General features: G+C 30.6%; 3 protein-coding genes across 3 annotated transcripts; 1 reads left to right on the forward strand and 2 right to left on the reverse strand.

Annotated features, from left to right (window-relative positions):
* The first annotated feature begins 467 nt into the window (after positions 1-467).
* LOC144858735 (uncharacterized) lies at positions 468-7,965 on the forward strand. The gene is made up of 13 exons (XM_078714838.1): positions 468-596; positions 926-1,099; positions 1,479-1,690; positions 2,077-2,166; positions 2,286-2,480; positions 2,744-2,989; positions 3,635-3,829; positions 3,978-4,139; positions 4,250-4,552; positions 4,965-5,042; positions 5,126-5,333; positions 5,534-5,569; positions 5,724-7,965. The coding sequence occupies exons 2-13, from the start codon at positions 994-996 to the stop codon at positions 6,257-6,259; spliced, it is 2,367 nt and encodes a 788-aa protein (XP_078570964.1). The 5' UTR covers positions 468-596; positions 926-993; the 3' UTR covers positions 6,260-7,965.
* A 10,147-nt stretch (positions 7,966-18,112) lies between these two features.
* On the reverse strand, positions 18,113-21,810 carry LOC144858761 (lachesin-like). Its single transcript, XM_078714866.1, has one exon. The coding sequence runs from the start codon at positions 21,808-21,810 to the stop codon at positions 20,356-20,358; it is 1,455 nt and encodes a 484-aa protein (XP_078570992.1). The 3' UTR covers positions 18,113-20,355.
* A 197-nt stretch (positions 21,811-22,007) lies between these two features.
* On the reverse strand, positions 22,008-23,585 carry LOC144858762 (roundabout homolog 2-like). Its single transcript, XM_078714867.1, has one exon. The coding sequence runs from the start codon at positions 23,464-23,466 to the stop codon at positions 22,012-22,014; it is 1,455 nt and encodes a 484-aa protein (XP_078570993.1). The 5' UTR covers positions 23,467-23,585; the 3' UTR covers positions 22,008-22,011.
* Between the last annotated feature and the right edge of the window lie 8 nt (positions 23,586-23,593).

The following is a 23,593-nucleotide window of genomic DNA, read 5'->3' on the forward strand; positions in this document are numbered from 1 at the left end:
GATGATATATCTCATTTCTCTAATATTAGTATTTTAATTTATCTCTATGATGTGTACCGTACAATCTTATTTCACCTTGTTTTTTTTTTTTTACAGTTATGGAGCTCAACAAGAAAATATTGGAAGATGCACTTGCAGAAAAACTTGCAACACAGTTAATAAAGGACGAAATGCATGATGGTGAAGGAAGTTCAGATATGTCAACATCTAAATCTGATTCCCAACTGGAATCATCAGCAATCTCTTCTTTGGATCCAGTAAAAACAGGTGTGATGAATATCTACTATAATTTCTATTACAAGGGTATTTTTATTATTCTAAACAAACTGTATTTGTGATCATAATCAAGTTAAGATGCACTCATACAGTATAGAAACATACATAAAAGTGAAATGTTAGACATTCTATATATTGTATCAAAAATATATTATAATGAATTGCAGGAACATCCCAGAAAACGCCTGAACACATCACAGCAAAGATGGAAAAACAAACGTAAACTGAAACCAAATTACATTTACAAGGTGCAGTTTCAACACCTTCAATATCTGATTTCGAATGTTCTATATCTTCTGACTCTGTGTCTTCAGTGGAAGGTTTGATTATTTTTTTAAATATTTTTAAAGTGTTCAAATAAACATCAATAATATAATACGTACTGACTGGTTGTTTCGCATTTTAATCACTTTACTATAACAAGTCATCACGCGAATTAATAGCAACAAATTAATTTAATGAGAAAAAAAGAAATTAATATTTTAGATTATTGTTTAATCCAATTTAATAAACCAATTTAATGTAAATAATAAATTAATGTAGTGTATTATACATGCTGATGCTGAAATAAACACGAAATTATTATTTTTATTGTTATGAGTGCAACACGACACAAATAATCATTTTTGTTTTACATTTTCGCCGACAGAAAACTCGAGATTAAAGCAAACCCAGCGAATATTTGAAGAGGCTGTAGTGGAAGAAAGTACATCACAGATGAAAGAAAGAACATCTTTCAACGAACTTCCTTTAGGCGAGGCTTCTACATCTGATTCCAGAGAGTCTGATTACACGTCATTGGCAGTGGAATCGGCAAGAAAGGGTTGGACTCATTATTTGGTTTTCTTAATTTTTGATAAAATAATATGTATGGCATTATACCATTATTATAAAACATTCTGGAAAATGTTGTCCTCAAAAAGTTAGTCCATCCAGGGAAGAGTGACATTTTCTTTTCTTGTTGCAAACAAATAAATGTATTAAAATGCAAATATTGCATTGGTATTAAAACTGGGCAATCAATAATATTCACTGCTCGTTCAATTCTTTAATAATCCTGAAAGATGTATTTATTTATTGTATACGCTTACTTTATCCATTTTAACATTCATTATGTCTACTCACAACCAATCAGACCAGTCCATCTATCCATATCTAATTTACACACACCCCATTGATTTGTAGTCATTATTTGAATTTAGAGAGTCAACTAAAAGAAAATCCGACAATTCCCGACTCCATTCAAAGAAAAGTTGTTGCTAAAATAAAAAAGCGAAGACGGAAAGATAGTTGGGCGATGAAAATGATTAGGAAATTTGTAAAAAGAAAAAGTGATGATTCAGAAAGTATTCCAAGTGACGTAACTACTATATGGGACTACGCAGGTCAACTGGACTACTACATAACGCATAGGGTATGTTCATATTTTGTTATTTGCTATTACTTAAAAATGTCTTAAAAATTAAAAAATAAATTTATTGGCGCATGTTTAAAAAAAGGGCATTGATTTGCTTGTTTACGTATCTATTCTATTATACAGACCTTTAAATTATATTTTAAATTTTATTTGATTTATGTATTTTTTCTTTTGTTCATAGTTTTTGTTTCATATGTTAAATGATTATTAAAAAAATAAAGAGATTTGCTCATAGTGACAGTACGACATTGTGTTGTGGTATAACATTTTCACTATATATATTTGTATTATATTAAGTATTATTGCATGTATCAAATAACACATCCCTAATAAATGACTTGGAGTATAAAAAAAGTTATTATTATCAATTGTATTTTGTTTAGTTTTTCCTCACAAATAGAGTATCGTACTGTGTAACGTTTAATGCGTGTGATAACTTGGATGAACCAGCTAATCCGCGAGATTCAATTACAGTAAGTGCCTACAGTACCTATACTTATTTGCTCGAATACACTTTATTAAATATGCATATCTTTGTTATTGAGAATATGTTAGCTTACTTTGTAAGATTGAATTTTATTTGTGATTTTAGAGTACACTAGGAATGACCAATTTGGAAATGAATACGTTCTGGATAAGGTCCATTTATGAACATACTGTGGCACAACATGGTCCAGGAAGTCCCATTAATATTGATGGCAAGATCATCGAGTCACCTCCTATCTGTTTGGTTGCTACACATATGGACACATTTCGTAAAAAGTCAAAATCAAAAAATTGGATCAAGGTAACAGCGGTACATTAACATTAGATAAGCTTACAATTTTGCAACGGTATGTGGTATACACGGACAGGATTAAGGCTGAATTAGTTAAAACCGATAGAGTGATGAAATATAAATAGCGTAGCCTACGGTCCTCGAATTAAATTGTGTATTAAGTTTAATTATCGGTTAGACTTATTCAAATCAGAATATGAAATAACAGTTTGTAAGAATCATTACATTCTTGTTGTTATAGCTTGTAATTATGAAAACACTTTTTATTAAAGGAAGTGGAGGATAAGTTTCGTAAAATGTTTGAAAAAATGGAAGGAATGCCATATGCCGATCATGTAGATCGTGAGATGTACATGGTTGATAACACTGTAAAATCGCATGAAGGTATAAAACAACTAAGGAGAAACGTTGGTCGTTACATGAAGGCCATGGTGAGAAGTGTTCCATTAAAATGGGTGGATTTGCAAGAACAGTTGCAAGAAATTGGAAAAACAACACTGTGTATTACTTTTACTGAGGTAAGATTTGGTTTTAAATGTATAACTGTGAATTGTATGTTGTCACAACTGTAAACACAGATTTATAAAACACATATAGAGTATGAACACTTGTACTTATTATCTTATTAAAAATAGAGTACTATACGGTAACAATTATAATGTATAAGGTCATAATTTGAAGGTCACATTTCTGTCTACAATGTAATGTTGCCAATTTTTTTGTTGAGCCAGTGATGTGAATTAATAATACAATAGTAAATATAGATGTCTTGTCATTTTTTAGTATTTGGTAGTCTTCATCATTATTGTACTATTTTTCTTGTTTTAGTTGTTCCCGCAAAACATGAGCAACTAAAATTAATAATGAAATCAAACATTGAATTGTTTATTTCGTAATGTTAATAAAAAGCTATAGTTATCATCCTAAAAAAACTGAACAAAGATAATGTAAAATAAATATAAAAAATTCAACGAAACAGTTACATTTAACAAGAAATAGGTCTTCCCGACAATGCGCTTTCTGAAATGTCTAGTCAAGGTGCAGAATGTTAGATAAAAATATGTTTTATTCAACAATAAGCTGTTTACAATTATTTTAAAGAAAAATAACAATATTTATTCACCAAATTCAATACATTCTATTTTGTTATTAATTTGCATTAGACATCTAAAATCGGCACTGAATGTGGAATTTCAAAAGATGGGCTATCCACTGCCATAACGTACCTGAATGACATTGGGGTTATCATGTATTCAAGTACTAACAAGAAATTAAGAAACACAGTGATAACAAATCTTTACATGATGATTGAAATGGTGACAAAAGTGATCACAGTAGTTCAACCAACTATTGAAGTGGTAAGTAGATAAGGTTAGCAGCAAAATAATTGTCACAAAACAATGTGGATATAAAACTTTTTAGTTGTTTGATGAATTTTTTTGAAGTTGTATAGTGTATGTATTAGTTATTGTTCATTAGTTTTTTCTCTCTATTATTTGGTAACAGAAAGAACTAAGAATGCTATGGAATAAGCTTAACAAGGAAGGAATACTTGAGGAAAAATTGCTACGGCATTTATGGAAACATGAATTACAGGAAGATTCAAAGCGTTTTGAAATCTTTACTGAAGTGATGAAAACATTTGGTTTGCTCTATGAGAAATTAGAAGTAGGTTAAGCATCTTGGCTTTTGATTAAATATGAGAATATTATAGTAGGCCTATTCCAAATCGATGTTACTTTGTCATAACACTATAATTCAACTTTTTTTTACATCAGCAAGGAAGCGAAGATAATCGGATGTTCCTTGTTCCATCTCGAATGCAAAACACGAAAGAGAGCCTGAAAGTTGAAAAAGACGAGAAACATACGGTGTCGATGTATCTTACACCTACTGATTTTCTGCCTAATGCTGTGTACAATACATTAGTTGTTGCGTTTCTGTATTTAATGGAGAGCAAAGGTAGACTACGCGATCCAGTTGTATTTCAAAATCGTAGTGATTTTGACTTTGGAGATCATGAGGTTCGTTTAGGTGCCGTGAAAATCGAGCATCAAAATGAAAACAGGCATGCGTTGAAGGTATGAATATTCATTTAACTCATAATTTACCATCAGTTTGAATATTTAATATGTCTGTTAAGTTAGCTAGCATAGCATTAGCAAAATATTAAACGAATGCAAAATTATCATTTATTTCGGATTATGTTCTGCAGTTTAGTCTCTTTTAAGAATGTTCATCCAGTTATAGAAACAGTGAGAACCAAATATGTGACTACACAGAATGAGATTTAAGAGCTGGGATTACAAAAATGAGAACATGTTTATATTCCAATAATAAGTATTCATTATTTTAGTTTCTTCCTTGCGATTTTTTTAAAAGTCAAATGATATTCACCCGATAAATGTAATGCAAAAGTAGACGTAAGCAATCTGAGTGAGATGTAGAATGTATGTTAAATATTGTAATAAATAAATAAATCTTCTTTAACAGCTCGAAATATCCCATCGAATTGAAGTTGACGAAAATAACATAGAAGTAAATGAACCAAACCCGAGCTTGTGCATTGAGGTAAAGATTCTAAGATTTTAAATAGCTTACCTGAATGCAATTATGTGAAATGTTTAATTCAAATTTATTATTATTTGTTGTAGATATTAAACTATTTAAAGCTTCAACTTAAGACTGTGCTGAAAACTAATGAAGGAATTGGTTATAACCTGCGTGTGTTGTGTATCGCCTGTCATCCAGAGCACATTCATTTACACGATCTGGAAGAGTGTTTGAAAGAAGGTAGCAAAATTGTTCCATGTGGCAAGAGGTCCATGAAAACAGATCGCTTAAAGTGCTTTTTTTTAGAAGGTTAGTTTACACATCCATGTATGTATTTCGTATTTAAATATAATAAATAATAAAAATAGAAATAAAACAATCATTCAAACTATTATTATTCTAAATATATAAATTGTATACATAGAATATCTTATAATGATAATGTGTTTGCAAAACATTTGAAGTTATTAAATAAAACATTATTGTTGTAATTATCATTTCATTTCCAGGCAGAAGTAATGTAAAGCCAGAACCAATTCACACAGGTAAATTTTACACCAACGCACCATGCACGATAGGAAAGTGAATTTAATACGTTTTGTCTATGGTATTCAACAGTTATTTACTGTAAACAAAATGATAAGTGTAACCATTTGCAATATTGATCTTAATATTCTTGTTATTTGTTTCTTTCTACAGGATCGTCCGAGGAGTTTGAACAAATGGTGGTAAACGTATCGACCTGGTATGATGAACATGGCTCCCTTGATAAACTGAAGGTGTTATGCAAAGATCTGATAACACCTTACAATGATCTACAGAATGCTGACTGCATAGCTTTCTTCAACCTATTGAAACGATCTGGCAATGTTACCACTACCAACATTAAAGTTCTTGTTGACGCAATTAATGTCACTGGTACCAATGGTGTTCTGGAGGTCAACAAACTGTTAAAGGAGACATTTGATAAAACCAACCAGTGTATCACATCCTTCTCAACATATCGACAACAACTAATTCAGTTCGGTGACGCACTTTCGGAAAAAAATACAAGAGATCTCATCCGTTTGAAAAGTGTTCTAAAAAAACAATGTGACAACCAATGGACTGTGATATTAGATCTTGAACAAAGGGGGATTCTAAGGGAGGATAACTTGCAATTATTTATTGCATTTTTAAAGGAGAATAACATGACTGTTCCTGCTGAAAAGTTAGAATATAAAAATAAGGCTTAGCATTGATGCCGAGTATATTACCAAACTCAATGTCGGTAAATCAATCAAGTGTTTGGGTTCCAATCTTTAAATGTAAACAATATAAAGCTCTGTCTGCACTATCACAGTATTTTGACGACCAAAAAAGGTGTGATATGCCCAGATATTGTAGTTATATCACATCATCACGTCCATATATGGGTACATCACATTTGTTGACGCATAACGTTTAATAATCTTTGACGCCAGTAAATTTTAAATTAGTTGATTTTAATTTCCGCCAAATACATACAGTTATAAAAGGCAAGGAAATATTTTTCAATAACTTTCGACTAACATTTCGGGGCTGATTGTAAAGCAAACTAGAGGGTACTCCGAGAGTGTATACTCCCGCCTACAGTATTATTTTCTTACATAAAAATATCCAACTAAAAGAAAAGGTTTTTCTCTATAATTGCACTACATAGTTAATAGCAGTTTGGTCCTTCTGTTTGAAAGTACCCTTAGGTCATTGGTAATTGTGGTAAGTTTGGCGAGATTCAGATGAATACTGTTGTTTATAGGTGGAAATTATTATTAAGAAACTATTCCCTTTAATATTAAGAAACACTATTCTCTTTAATATTGAACTTAGTATTCATTTAATTGTAGCCAAGTTTGATGAGATACAGGCATACGGGGTAGTATCGGTATGGCATTTAAAATTCGTATACTGTATGTCAGCGGAAAAGCAGGCAGGCCTAACTAATAATGTATATACAAAATCTTAATTTAAAGACGTCTGATACCATTTCACTTTCTTCATTAAAAGAGGTCTTATACTGTTTCATGTTCTTAGTTAAAAGAGGTCTGATACCATTTCATTTTCTTAGTTAAAAGAAGTATAATACCATTTTCATTTTCTTATTAATTAAAACACTTCACTTTATATTTCTGAAACAAACTTTTCCTTATCAGTTGGTGGTATTGTTTGCAATGATTTTGGATGCGCTTTTCTATGTGTTGTGCGAGTTTTTGTTTTACTCATGCTAACTGTAAACTTATTACAGTAATGTTTTTTTTGTAGAATATGCCTATAGTATTCGGTACGGTAATTAATCATAATCCTATTATTATTATTTCCTATTATTATAATCAATATCATGTCTGCATAGTGTAATGTTTATAAGACTAGATTTATTGTAATAAAATAGTTAAATCTTGTTAAATCATGAACATTAACAAGCAACTGAGGATAGCTTATATATAAATTATTTCTTTTTTTTAATGAAGATTTAGACAACAGTGCATCACTTTCTTATTGTGTGAAAAAACAAAACATACATTATCTACTGTTCTAAACTTATTCCCATAGAAATTCAGTGTTGTCGAAAAATGTGCATAATGTTAGATTTGAAAATATATCTGCCACATAAAGTGTGATGTCATTATTTATTTGATAATTTAAAGAGCGTCAATATACTATCTGCAAATAATAGCGGTCACAATAATTGATTCAAACATGGAATGGGTAACGATATAAACTGGTTTTGCTTATTTAGCAATGAACTGATAACAGGCTTGGTTTCACACTTATTGCCTGTTTATTAATACGGATTGAGACAAAATGTTTTCTTCTAGTTATCATTCTAATCAATTAATTGTACTATTTATTAAATTACACATATTATTATATCACATAACATACTAGTAATATGTCAGTTACCGATTATTTCTGAAATCCTATATAAAATGGAACTTGTATTAATCAATAAAATGTAAGAATGTATATATATATAGATACTGTATTATTTATTCACTTTGTTTGCTTAACCTCTTTGCCGACGCTATCACCTTATAGCTTATTGAATATGCAATAATATCCATTTAAAGAATATCAAACGGTTCGACAAAAAGACGCTATGCGACAAAAAAATACATGTTGAATGAAGTACATAATGGTATATCAATTTTATATAGAGCCCTCTTGCGGGCTGAATCGTTCAGAAGCTATATGAACGTAGAGGGATAAATAAGCCACGCCTACTTATTATAACGACTCTAAGTAGTCGCAGTGCGCCATCTTGTGCTTGAAATGAAAGACGAAAATGATGGGAAGGTTTAACAATGGCGACTGAAATTAATTACAGCTCTAATGAATCAATGGTACAAGATCTATGAGTAATTGATCTTCTTTGAAATGTAATTCAAAATTGTTAACGGACCGTAATTTCATAAAGAAGAATGCACATGATGATATTGAGCTCTCTTTGTCCTCATTCTTGTCACCTTGGTGTATTATTAGTTATCCGCTTGGTATACCAAGCGGATAACTTTTTGGTTATCCGCACTTGGCGGATAACCCCTTGTTATTGTCAGGATCTTTTTTTTTTTCTTTTTTTTTTTTTTCTATCTTATTCTTCTTTCTTTCCCGGAATTTGGTTCGCAGCGTATCTCTTATTCTGGTCAACATAAGATTGTATAACTTTGTCAAAAGATCGACCTGTAGCTGTAGATGTGCAAGAAACTTTGTTTCATGATTTTCGAGTCGCGCAGCGTAAGCTACGTGCGATTTTATGAATTTTGCGTATTTAACATAGACTAAAAACCAAAAGTCATTTTGTAATGACACTTGGTGAACATTTAAGTCATATCAAGGGCAAACTTTCTATGGATTAAAAATGGCATGTTTCACAGAAAGTTACGCGCGAACGCGCGTTTAAAATTTTAAAATGCGAAAAATCAACTTCTAATTAACTTTCTACGCGTTTCATGTCATTTTGAGCATTTCAAAAATTCCCACGCACGCGCAATAATTTTACGCGCGCGTGCGCATGTAGCGCAAAAATATAATTTTTTCGCGTGATTTATTTATTTTCAGCCTTTTCTAGTAATTTTACCAACTTTTAAACAATTTCGACTTCAAATTACGTCATACGAGCACGTGGAGTTGGATAATTTGCGTGCGTTTTTGATAAAAAAGTTCAAAAATTCGTCAAAATTATGCCTTTTTTTAAACAGTCATAGATTCTAAACTACATGATGAAGTTTATTTTGTATTACATATTATGGAAGTTGATGAGTTGTAGATATAGAATCATGCATCGATATGGCTAACTGGACATAGTGACGTCATCGTATGGCCACTCGAATATAAAATAGCGGATTTTTGTCTCTTTCGTCATAGCTCATCACATTTAATAGAGCGCATCTCCACTTATCCGTATTCCATTTTCCCCCATTTTTTTATATTGTCTAGGCCAATCAATTAACTTTCGCATGATATACCGTTTTTAAAATTGTGATGAAGTCATCATGTCCAAAAGCGTCAATAACTTGGGCCACTTATTTTCACCAATTCTTCACTGTATGTAGTACGTATACAATATATAGTGTAAACTGATTATACTTAGACGTGACACAAAATAGAGAGCACACTAACATCTTTTCAATGGCATAATCGGTTTTTTCTGCGCAATATTCTAACGTATGACGTGCACGTGGCGTTTGCTCTGCGGATAACCTAACTCGTCCGTAGTGACGAGTTCAAATCTAGTTCTGTATTATTCTTCTTTCCTTCCTTCCTTTTTGTGAGTCGTGTTCCTCTAAAATGTGTAAACATAACATTTCATAACTTTGACAACATATGGGCATTTACGTGAAGTTGTGCACCTCCTATTTTTGAATGACGTCATAGTTGCGCAACGTGACTTATGCGCAATTTTATGAATTTCAATGATTGATCATAGATTAAAAACCAAAAGTCATTTAGTATTGACACTTTGACAAAATTTAAGTCATATCAGGGGCAAACTTTCTACGGATTAAAAATGGCATGTTTGACAAGAAGTTACGCGCGCACGCGCATTTAAAATTTCAAAATGCGCAAAATTAATTTCTAATCAACTTTTTACGCGTTTCTTGTCATTTTGAGCATGTCAAAAATTCCCACGGGCGCGCAATTTTTTATGCGCGCGGTGCGCACATAGCGTTAAAAACATATTTTTTTCTCTTGAATTATATTTTTCAAGCCTTTCCCAGTGATTTTGAAAACAATTTAGACCTTTTCCAGTTTAAATAACGCCATACGAACACGTTGAATTAGACAATTCGTGCGCGTTTTTTATGAAAAAGCTTAAAAAATCGTCAAAATTATGTCTTTTTTTAAACAGTCATAGTTTCTAAAGTAAACCGTTAACCGTTTATTTTTATTACAAAATCTAGAAGTTGATGAGTTGTAGATATCGGATCATGCATCAATAAGGCTAAAAAAACATTGTGACGTCATCGTATGGCCACACGAATGTAAAATATAGGATTTTTGTCTCTTTCGTTATTGCTCATCACATTCAATGGAGCGCATCGCGCTTATCTGTATTCCTTTTTCTCCTACATTTATATATTGTGTAGGTCAATCAACTTTCTTTAGCATGAGATAAAAATATTTTAATTTTTATGACGTCATCATGCCTAAAAATTTTAATTACGTGGGTCATTAATTTCATCTTTACAGTAAATTTTAATCTGTAATAGCTCGTAAGAATAAAATGTGATAATCACGATTAAAACGTTTTCTGGAAGCTATTGGATTGTAGATACGAATTCATGTAAACATTTTGCCAATCGGATGTTGTGACGTCATCATATGGCCAGTTGAATAAAAAAAGTCGTATTTTCATATTTTGCGTAATAGTTCATCACATTTAAAAGGGTGCGCATCTATATTTTACGTATTCAAATTTCTTCTACACGTTAATATGTTGTTCCTGAGATAATTTTCTTCTGAAATTGCTATCTAAGTGTTTCATTTTGATACCGTCGCCATGTTAAAAATTGGAATAAATGGCGGGTCCCGTAATTTCACCTATTCTACACTGTATGTAATATGTATACAGCTTATACTGTTTGCATGTATATACTATATGACACAAAATTCAGCACTAACAGCATGTCATATTCTTCAGTTCTTGTCATAATGCCATAATCTTTATCGTTGTGCAATATTCCAACGTATGACGTGCACGTGGCGTTTGTCGTGGTGCGGATAACTAACTCGTCAAAGTGACGAGTTTCATGTCTAGTTTAACATTTTATTTTTAATAACAAACATAACATTATTTTTACGTTTAGGTGTATCTTTTTATATTATTTTAAGTGTAATGTTTGTTTTAAAATGCATCTTCTATAAACAATAGGTGATACACAGAAGATAACAATTATTTTTACCAATTGTACAGTACCAATTATACAAAATGTGTTTGTTATCATAAAAATTTACCTGTGAATTTGTTAATAATGTTTTTATTTTATTTATTTGTTTAATAAAAAAAAACAATATTATGTCCATTATTGCCATTAATTTGCATCGAAATGTCTTTGTTTTATGAATTCGTAATAATTATTATTTTATGAATTCATAATAAACATCACAATTGTTAATCTCTGTATTAATATTCTACGTCACCACCATCTTTTAAACGGACGTATGTCAATGCTATGTTACGAAAAAGGTGGTCGATGATAAGCTTAATAATGGTAATCTTAACAAAATTCAACAGTAAGTAACAATGTAAGGACCAATTCAAGTGTTAGTTAGTGTGCAAAATAATAGTAACTTAACTTATTTATTTTAACCTGAAACACCTTAGTTAGGTTGATTGTACCCACATATTATAATATTATGTTGTAAAACTATACTGACGGTAACCAATATCCAATGATATTACACTTGATTATTTACATACAAGCTTGCGTAGTACATTGAATAATAGGTTTTAAATTTTGATTTGTCAATTAATTTCCCATCTCTACTCCTCGTGGTAATTATAAATAGTTTGCAATGGGATCCATGAGGATAACGAAATAAAGCTCAAAAAAGTAAATCACATCATGACCTGCCTCACTTTTTCGGAGTTTGGTTTATATTATCATATAGGCCTACCAGAGCGTACACTGTGTTCATTTACTTTATAACGTTGAATTCTCTGGTCAGATGCCGTGAGTACCCTTAAAAGTATGCAGTTTGTACAACTTCCGTAACTACATCATGCATTCTGTGTGTAGCACATATACCGTACAGTACGTGTTTCGATTTTAACGTGGATAGCACCTTACACGTTTAAGAGTTACTCGTTGAAAATTAAGTTGTTAAATGTGACACAGATCACATTTAATTAAACATAGATTATTCAAGAAAATTCCGATTTTTGTATAAAAATGTTCCAAGAAAATAAGAAAAGAAGTAAAAAATGGTTGCCTAGTTTAGATGCGCCAGTCATAATAGTATTGTATATTGTTTATCTTGTTTATAATTGGTAAAGGCCCAAATGGAAATACGTATGACATTATTTAAAACGTGTTCGATTAAATTCGTATAATAACTGTATCAACATTACACTAATGACATGTGTTTTATATGAATTAAATCAGACTATGCTTTGTAGCACAAATAATTGCTTTCTCTTAGCGAGAATTACAGTAAGCATCAGCAAAAGCATACATTACTGTTAACAGCACGTGCCATAATTTCGTGTATGTTTCGAGTGCAATCCGAGTGTCAATTGTATATCAATATACGTTGTTAAAATTAGCTAAACCGCAATTTAACATTGATAAGAATTCAGTATGTTGCGCGCAAGAGAAGCACAAATTATTATAAACACCGTATAGAGTACGTCATCAGTTTGTTCAGTCTCTTTGTATAATTTATGTCATTTTGTATGCAATCCTATTTCGTTAAACACACGCATGAATTCCGTGTGTTGATTTTAAGATGCACTGGTACAATGTATTGTGGAATGTTGTTCAAATATTGTTCTCCATGCTTTGAATAAAGACATTCATTTATTTATATAAATCATTTTTTTTCAAAATTGTAGGCCTATTCTTTCCCCTTTCTATAAACAGGGATCACAACCAAAAACAGCAGATTAAGTAAAAAGAAACTGTCACAATACACTAGAATTTGTATCTGACATTACTGTATTACGGTATTCTATAATTCTAAATGTCATTAATTCCTCCAGTTAATCAATAATTTGAACATGGCATTTCTTGTAAGTAATTTTTTTAAATTCCTTCCAATCTGCTCTATTAACTGCCAGTTCAACTTTTAATGTTATGCTTATAGTAATATAATTTTATTTTAAGAATTATAATTATTCTAATATAAATTCACAGTTATTATTCACAATTCTGTCATATTATTATTATTATTATTATTAATATTAATATTAATATTAATATTATTATTATTATTATTATTATTATTATTATTATTATTATTATTATTATTATTATTATTATTATTATTATTATTATTATTATTATTATTATTATTATTATTGTTATTATTATTATTATTATTATTATTATTATTATTATTATTATTATTATTATTATTATTATTATTATTATTATTATTATTATTATTATTATTATTATTATATCAATATTTATAAAGCGTCAATTCAAAGACCGAGGTACAAAATCAAAGGCGCTGTGCATGTTAGTGGTCGAAAAAATTAGTTTTGAGCAATTTTTTAAACAAGGCAACAGAAGAGCAGTGTTTAATTTGTGGGGGGGGGGGGGGGGTGAATTCCAGAGTGTGGGTGCTGCAAAAGAAAACGATCTATGACCAGAGGTTTTAGTAGATATGTGAGGAACAGAGAGTAAGAAATGATCAGATGATCTAAGAGTCCGTCCAGGAACATATGCCTATAATAACTGAATTAACTTCTTTAATGATATTAAAACATCATTGGCATACTTTAAAGAACCGGTAGAACCATTTTAAGAGATAAAGAACACTATGTACACTTACTAAGCATGTTTTATCATAAGCAGTAACCCCAATGTTACACAATATGCCGTACTCACATATTGACATAAACATGAAATTCGTCATGCGACATAATGTCTTTACTTTCATTAATGTGGATATTGCATATAACTAATACTGTTTTCGTTTTAACTATGTTGTTATAATTATAATGATGCGCCTGTTTGATGAGGCTGTTAGTGAATCCAACCATCATCATCATCTTCATCATTAATACATGCAATTGATGTTATTCTTTTACATATATTATTATTATTTCTCCATAATAAGTTTAATATGTTGGTTATAATATGATGGTTGCATACAGTTTAATAACTATTACTTCGGCACACAGTCTCGGGTTTTCACGGAGACAAACTCAACACAAGAGTTGGGGTTCAGCCATTTTACAAACGTGCAAACATTGATAGTCGACACACAGCCGTTACGTGGTGTTAGTATACAAATAAGAAATATTTATGAGTGTGATGGTTCAAATTATTTCAAGAGGTGAAAGATGAATGGACAACCGAGTGAGAATATGACCTTTTCATCTTTCACCGAATGAAATTATTTGTACCATAAAACATTCATTATTTGTTTTATATAACATCTTCAAATTCATTTGAGTCAGATTTAAAGTACGTTTTCCTAGTGTAGGCTAAATTTGAAGAAAAAAAAATTATAATTATGCCTAATATGTTTTAATATAATTGCTATCAATATTGCTTTTATTATAAAATCTTTCGCCGTTTTGCTATTGACATTTATTTATTAGTGACGGTTTCCATTATTATATTATTTTTTTATATATATAATATATTATATTTTAATCAATGCAATAACAAAATATATTGCTTATGCATTAGATAAATTATTTTTTTTGTAATGTATAAGGACCATCTGTTTTTCCAATGTAATTATTCAAATATTAAAGAGTACTTCTTGAATAATTTACAATGGCTTAACATGTAACGTGTTTGAATAATTTAAATATTACCAATTATATTATACATTATGCGCAATAATATCAATACATTAGATATTCAGAACAGATTCATTAATGCTGCTATGTTAGTCCGTTGACGATCTAATACGAATTTCCGATATTGAGGATACATTATTATCAAAACAAACAAACAAACAATAAGCACAATAAATGCCATGAGCCCGTCATCACAACTATCATCTGGCTACTCTATTTATTTACTTGTGACGATTCTTCTTTGAAATGATGAAACTCTTTATTTACATTCTTTATACTCTTTTATTATCTGCCATCAAATGATCTCATTAAATATTAAATTTGATTTAATCCAGCATCATTTACAACAACATGCAATGACGCATTTTGAATGAGTGATACACAATGTATTTATGTTACTGTGTATTCATTATTCATTGTATTATAAAACCTACATTGTATTTCAAGTTATGTTGTTAAGTTATAAGCCCACTTTTAAATACTATTCGCCCACTCATTTTTAAATTAAAATGGCTACCAGGTAGACATGTTCAGAGCAATCAATTTGAGAAAATGTATACGTTTATGATATAATTAATTATCACAAACTGTGAATCCTTGCAGCTTGCGTGGTTACCCTGATATTCATAATTTATTCAACCGTTTTACTGCTGATGCATGACAAAAGCAGAAAACGTACGGCATATAATTGTGCAAATAAGTGTAGCGTGTCTCCTGTTGGGTCTTCAGGACCACATATTATTACCAATTTAAATATATTTTAAAATTTGAAGAAATGATATGATATGATTTTGTCACGACTTAAAAATATCGATGGGCGGGTAATTGGCTTTGTTCTCTTAAATACGTATTGATGATGATGATGATGATGATGATAATGATGATGATGATGGTGGTGGTGGTGGTGATGATATCGATGGTGATGATGGCGGTGATGTTGGTGGTGAGGTTGATGATAATGATTATAATGATGACGAGGATGATGATGACGATGATGATATATTGACGGAGGTGACGACGATGTTGATGATGATAATGATGATGTTGATGATTATGATGACGATAACGGTGATGATGATGAATGTTAAAAATGTGTTGTGCCTTTTAATTGGTGTGTAGATGGATATCCGTTATAGTGATGAAGATGATTATCATTATATTATGATATTGCTATGATGCTAATGACTGAATATGTGTGTTGATAACAATGGAGGTAATAATAAAAATAATGTAAATTGTAATAATTATGCATGGTGCTCCATAACCTTTCGTTTCATTACAGATCAGATGAAATTGCACACCATATTGTTATAACCAATTCACGTCGGTGTAATTGACATTGCAATCTCCATATTCATGACCATCTTCCCGGTCTTCTAATTGGCAGGGTACACACATATTGTACAGATATTCCAATTGAACCTCTGCAAATGTAATGTTCTTGTTAATCTTGTAAAATAAAACATCTTTCTTAAAAATAACACACTCAGTATATCGCTGCTATCGAACGATTTAACACTGTTTTAACGCTAAGCGAAGTATATTGGGTTTAATGGATTATAATTATGTAGACTGATGAATATGGTCACACATTATTATTATTTATTTTCGAGAAAGGTCGACCAATATTGACGTTACATTGAATTATTTCACTGCAGTTATTGTTTAGTAACATGTAACGCTAGTTTTAGTCCTTTAGATAAAAAATACCATCAGACATAGAAACAGCATTTTAAAATAATCTTACTTTTATCGCCTCATGAATGTATTCAACCTAATTGTATTTTTCGATTCTAACACGGTCTTGATACTCCAATTTTGCCAATCGATAAGATGCATTATTCACTTATTCTCAAGTTAATTAACTCTTCTTGAAACGCATTGAGAAAACAGCTTAAGTACAAGGTAGAGTTATATAAACCGTTGCTAATTAGTGAACAAAGAGATATATCGAATTATTTGTCGCCATCATCTGCACAATGGTTTTCGTTGATTGTATGCATTGGCAGTAGTTTTCATATTGTTTTCTTTGTTTAAAGCGTTGTTAATCATCTTCAACATTAAAATCGTCTTCATCATCTGTATCATCATCATATTCAACATCATCATCATATTCATCATCACCATCATCACCATCATCATCATCACCATCATCATTATCATCAATACTGGTTTGCTTGTTTCATTTAGTTTCCACACATTGAATAAAACAATAACATATATATATATATATATATATACTTTAGAAAAGAAACAAAAAGATACAAGAGGACAATGTGTGAAAGGAGATCAAAATAAGTAATAATTACTTTAAGCATTGACCACCTAAGCAGTTGTCGACATGAAAAGAAAACTAATAACTATAAAATATTGACAAAAACAAATATTAAACAAAAATTAATTGTTTTTTGCCTTACTTATGAAACTACCCGTATGTCCTCCCCTCCCCAAGGTTAATAAGATAAACAGTTAATAATTATATCCTTATAATTATAATTTGAAATTATTTTACATGTGCATAATAAACCTGATTCATTACCGTCTTTGTATTATGTGTAATATTAACAACCTCATCGTCACCATTATTTTTATTCACTACACAAAGTGTAATAAATAAAAGAGAAATCACCAATCATTCTTAAATTTGTACCCCAATTGAGATATTAATAAAAATACTATAAATTATCATCACACTTCTATAGTATAAATCATTCCAGGGTATATGTTAAGGTTGTTTGTTAATATTCACCGACAATAGACCGTAGACCAGTACATTGCTCAACAAGATAACGGTGAAGACGTAATTGTGTTACTACGCGTTGGCGTTACTCGAACGAACGAGCGAAAGAGAAAATAAAACAAAGAAGCTACAAAGTCGAATGTATTTTGAGGTTATGTTTAGAAGAACTAATTTTGTTTGCCAAAAGAGAGGATGAGTGAACGTCCACTATAACGTAACGTATCACCATGATAGACGATATTTTATAGAAGCATCACATGTCGTAAAGCAACCATGGTGGTGGTGGTTGCGTAAGCCAATAGTAGCCCAATACGCGCAAGCCACATAGTAAAAAAAATAACAAACACCATATAAATTAAGCAAGGATCAAGTACATTATATTTGACAAATAACTTCTCGTATGCATGCACTTTATTTATATCGATATCAGCAATAAAATGAATTGAAGATGGGTGTCACACATTACTTCATTCATTAAGTGCACACAATCATAACATTTATAGTAATCATGAATATAATAACGGTAGTATGTAAAATTTAAAACACCTATTTAAAAATATCTATGATATAAGAAGCCTAAATATTGTTATATGTTATAACATCGTATATGTACAACATGTGGTAACAGTATTTGTTGAATTAAATTACACACATATATCTATTAACTAATAATATTAATCTAACAGGTAACAATAATCTGTTATACAGAATCTCTAAATAAATACTATTATTAATATATATCATATTACAATAATTATTTACAATTAAGTTGACATAAATGGTTATTGTATAATGATAATAAACCTAGTAACCCAATTCTAAATTAACGTTTTTAATTAATTATTATTAATTATTTACATGAGAACATCAAATTATATTATAATGTGTCATTCTATCCAGATCGCAGTTTCGCCAACATTATTAGGCATTACATGTTAGTTTCTGGCAAACAGTACATCATAGTGTAATAACAGTTGGTTGCCAGGTTCTTGCTTGACATTTTAATAGCAAAAACTCTAAACATTTTGTAAATTTACATAATTTATTACTGTACACAATATACTGCTAAGCAACGTAGCGAAAAGAGCCATCGATTTCAATCCTCTTGGTAATAAGAGCATCGATGCACTTGTCTTCATGAGTCATCAATTCAGGCAATATGGCCTATAACTATAATAAGCATGTCATGTCTGAAATAGATTATTATTGATATTATTAAACTGTATTCTTTACCCTTACCAGTGACAACATTATTTGATGCCCAATTTATACAATGTTTACAATGATAAATATCAATATCGAATCAGATTTACAACAACGTACAAATTCAAATATATGGTAAATTATCAAGACGACTTGAAAAAATAACATATGATTTAACATTTTTTAAAAATATTTATACATGACTTTTATTCAAAATATTGACAGTAACGATACTGATTCAATTTTTATTTAAAATATATATTTTACGGTAATCATTGTTTCGTATTGTTATAACATTTAAAAATAAAAAAAATTTAAAATAATAATCATATTTTAGAGATTGTGAAAAACTAATATTAATATTGTATAAACACATATTACGTCATTCATAAATTAACATTGATATAATTATTATTATTTGTATGTTGCAATGTTTATAATTTATATTTATGGGTAAATAGAGAAAGAAAGAAAGAACATAGAACAGTAGAGTATGAGTCTAAATAGTTACGCAGTACATTTCACAAACGCAAACTGTGTAGGCCGATTGCAGATAAATGTATCATAATCGCTATCATTTTTTAGTATTAAGACGATCATTATTACATAATTGTACACATTCAGACAAACAAATACATAACTGGTGGGGTTGTTTAAGTTGTGCTTAACATAATAAAATAATATAATATATAATAAAAACATAAATCATGACAATTATATTTATGTGAAGTTGTGCTACATTATTAACATTACTTAATACACACGTATAGGGTAATAATAACTACTGTATTTACATAATTATAATAATTCATTTATAATCCTCACTATAATATACATAATGATAAAGAGTGGTACAAACTGTGGATGGTATGTTTGAAAATCGTTGGCTTCAATAATTTTCAGTTTCAAATTAATATTTAAAATTATTATAACATTTACAAAAACAATATGCTACTATTTACATAATTATAGCAATTAGGCCCTATAATTCCCATTGTAATACGTAATGGTGATTGGTTATACCAATGGATGGTATATTCAGAACATAAGTTTGTCACTTACAATTGAGGAAAACACTACACATTTGTGCTTTATTTGTGTTAACAGGAGTAATGAATCAAATGATCATCATGTTATATAAAGCACTCGTTTCTCCGTACTGTAGATTTTACAAGTATCAAGAAAAATTCCGAAATATAGCGTTATATGTTTCATACACCATAACACAACACTTAACCTCTTACATGATGTATGCATTACGGAATTGGCGGATATAATTGGTGTGTGTGGGAATAATGATAAATGTTATCATGGTTAAAATACTCCAGGTACAGGTAATTAGGAAATCAGCAATATTAAGAATCAGTTTTCTAACCATAACATATACTAATCTACAGTGAAGCTGCTGGATACATCCTTTGTGAGTAGTACACCTGTCGTAACTGTGGCATCACTTGTGTATTATACGTTACATCATATTCACATTCACCGGGAACTTGAACTCCTACAGTCCTCATCCATGGAGCTGCTAAGCCTAACTGTGGTAGCATAGGATCTATGTGATCTCTAGGTTCAAAGTATACATCAGGTATTGACACAGGTCTTCCTCTACTGATGGTGTCACTAGGTTGTATACGTGTATATTTCATGTAACCAACAGGTATCAATGACAAACCTAGAATTACTATAATACATACAACTGCAATGATGACAACTAGAGATATTGAAATATCTGAATTATTATGACTGTTGTTTATAGTTGGTGATCTTGTTTGCAGCAATTGTTGATTTTTATTTACCTTTTTGTTATCAGATATATCTTTATTTTCATCAACCGTTTTTTCATATTCTTCATCTTCATTGTCTGTTATGTCTCCCCTCGTCTTTACTTTTATTATTAATTTGTTTGACTCACTTCCAATAGAATTCGTTACTTTGCAGATAACTTGTATACCATCTAAACTATTTACTGTTTTTTTAATTCTCAAAATAAATTCATTTTCTAAATAATACATAGTTTCGTCTATAGGTGGATCAAAACTCCATTGATACGTAGCTTCTTGTGGATTTGCATCACTATAACAAATAAAGATAGCTTCAGTACCAAGTATGACGTCACTCGTTTGTTCAATACGAACAACAGGAGCATATAAAACATTGATAGGTCCAATAGAACAATTCCTTCTTATAGTTGGGTTAACGGATGTTGTTAATTCACATATAAATACTGCTCTATTATTGGATTGTCTTGCAATAAATGAATACGATACTTTGTAATTACCACTAGATGTGTCTTCACTTAATCCTGTCGTAACATCCATATTATTTTGTTTCCATTTTAAATGAGCAAGAGGAGATGTCTTTTCAGATATACATGAAAGAAGCACACTTTTTCCAGCGGAATAGCTTAGCTTAGCGTTATGACAAATAGGGTAAGGTTCTTGTGGAATTTCTGAAACTGTTAAATTAGCTGTCATAGATTTCACCACAATGCTGTCACTGCTATCATAAACAGCGCATACGTATTCTCCCTTATCTTTCCTTTGAGTATTCTCAATTTCAAAGTTGTATTTTCTAGAATTAGAATCAAACTCGATTGAATATCGATTGTTATCTGATATAATGTCATAATTTTTACTAATCTTGCGTCCATTATGCAACCAAGAAACATAGTGAGTGTCATCGAGTCCTAGCACGATACAGTTGAAATAGGTCAAATCACCTTCTGCCTTATATTCATCCCTAGGCTCTTTATTGAATCCAGCTAAAGAATGTGTTCTCTGAATCATCAACAAATACAAAACTATCCATGTTCCAAAAGACGTTCCAATGCCTAAAGCGTACATAATGTCATTGTTTAAAAGTATATTATCGAAATCTTACGCCATATTTGTAAAACAGAAGTCGAGTAACACAGTGTATTTTTCGCAATACAGTATACCTGAGTTTTGCATATTCATAAACATAATATGAATATGAATGATTGTATTAAAAAGGTATGGCAAATCAGTTTAAATATTGTGTTATTAGTTCTGAAACAGCAATCATTACAACGAAGAAGCAGGGTACATCCGTTGTGTATAGTATACCTGTCGTGGCTGTGGCATAAATTGTGTATTATATGTGGCATCATATTCACATTCTCCAGGAACTTGAACTCCTACTGTCCTCATCCATGGAGCTGCTAAGCCTAACTGTGGTAGCATAGGATCTATGTGATCTCTAGGTTCAAAGTACACATCAGGTATTGACACAGGTCTTCCTCTACTGATGCTGTCACTGGGTTGTCTACGTGCATATCTCATGTAACCAACAGGTATCAATGCCAAACCTAGAATGACTATAATACATACAACTGCAATGATGACAACTAGAGATATTGAAATATCTGAATTACTATTATTGTTGTTTACAGTGGGTGATCTTGTTTGCAACAATTGCTGATTTTTATTTACCTTTTTGTTATCAGATATATCTTTATTTTCATCAACCGTTTTGTCATATTCTTCATCTTCATTGTCTGTTATGTCTCCTCTCGTCTTTACTTTGACTATTAATTTGTTCGACTCACTTCCAATAGAATTCGTTACTTTGCAGATAACTTGTATACCATTTAAACTATTTACTGTTTTTTTAATTCTCAAAATAAATTCATTCTCTAAATAATACATAGTTTCGTCTATAGGTGGATCAAAACTCCATTGATATGTAGTTTCTTGTGGATTTGCATCACTATAACAAATGAAGATGGCTTCAGTACCAAGTATGACGTCACTCGTTTGTTCAATACGAACAACAGGAGCATATAAAACGTTGATAGGTCCAATAGAACAATTCCTTCTTATAGTTGGGTTAACGGATGTTGTTAATTCACATAAAAATATATCTCTATTATTGGATTGTCTTGCAATAAATGAATAAGATACTTTGTAATTACCACTAGATGTGTCTTCACTTAATCCTGTCGTAACATCAATATTATTTTGTTTCCATTTTAAATGAGCAAGAGGAGATGTCTTTTCAGATATGCATGAAAGAAGCACACTTTTTCCAGCGGAATAGCTTAGCTTAGCGCTATGACAAATAGGGTAAGGTTCTTGTGGAATTTCTAAAACTGTTAAATTAGCTGTTCTAGATTTCACCATAATGCTGTCACTGCTATCATAAACAGCGCATACGTATTCTCCTTTATCTTGCCTTTGAGTATTCTCAATTTCAAGGTTGTATTTTCTAGAATTAGAATCAAACTCGATTGAATATCGATTAGTATCTGATAAAATGTCATAGTTTTTACTAATCTTGCGTCCATTATGCAACCAAGAAACATAGTGAGTGTCATCGAGTCCTCGTACAATACAAGTAAAATAGGTTAAATCACCTTCTGCTTGATTTTCATCCCCAGGCTCTTTAATGAATCCGGATAAAGAATATATTCTCTGAAACATCAACAAATACAAGACTACCCATGTTCCAAAAGGCTTTCCAATGCCTAAAACGTACATAATGTCATTGTTTAAAAGTATATTAAGGAAACCTTACACTATATTTGTAAAACAGAAGTCGAGCAACACACCGTGTATTTTTCGCAATACAGAGTATATCTGAGTTTTGCATATGCATAAACATAAT

The sequence above is a fragment of the Antedon bifida genome, chromosome 2 (genome assembly GCF_963402885.1).
Source record: "Antedon bifida chromosome 2, ecAntBifi1.1, whole genome shotgun sequence".
NCBI lineage: Eukaryota > Metazoa > Echinodermata > Crinoidea > Comatulida > Antedonidae > Antedon > Antedon bifida.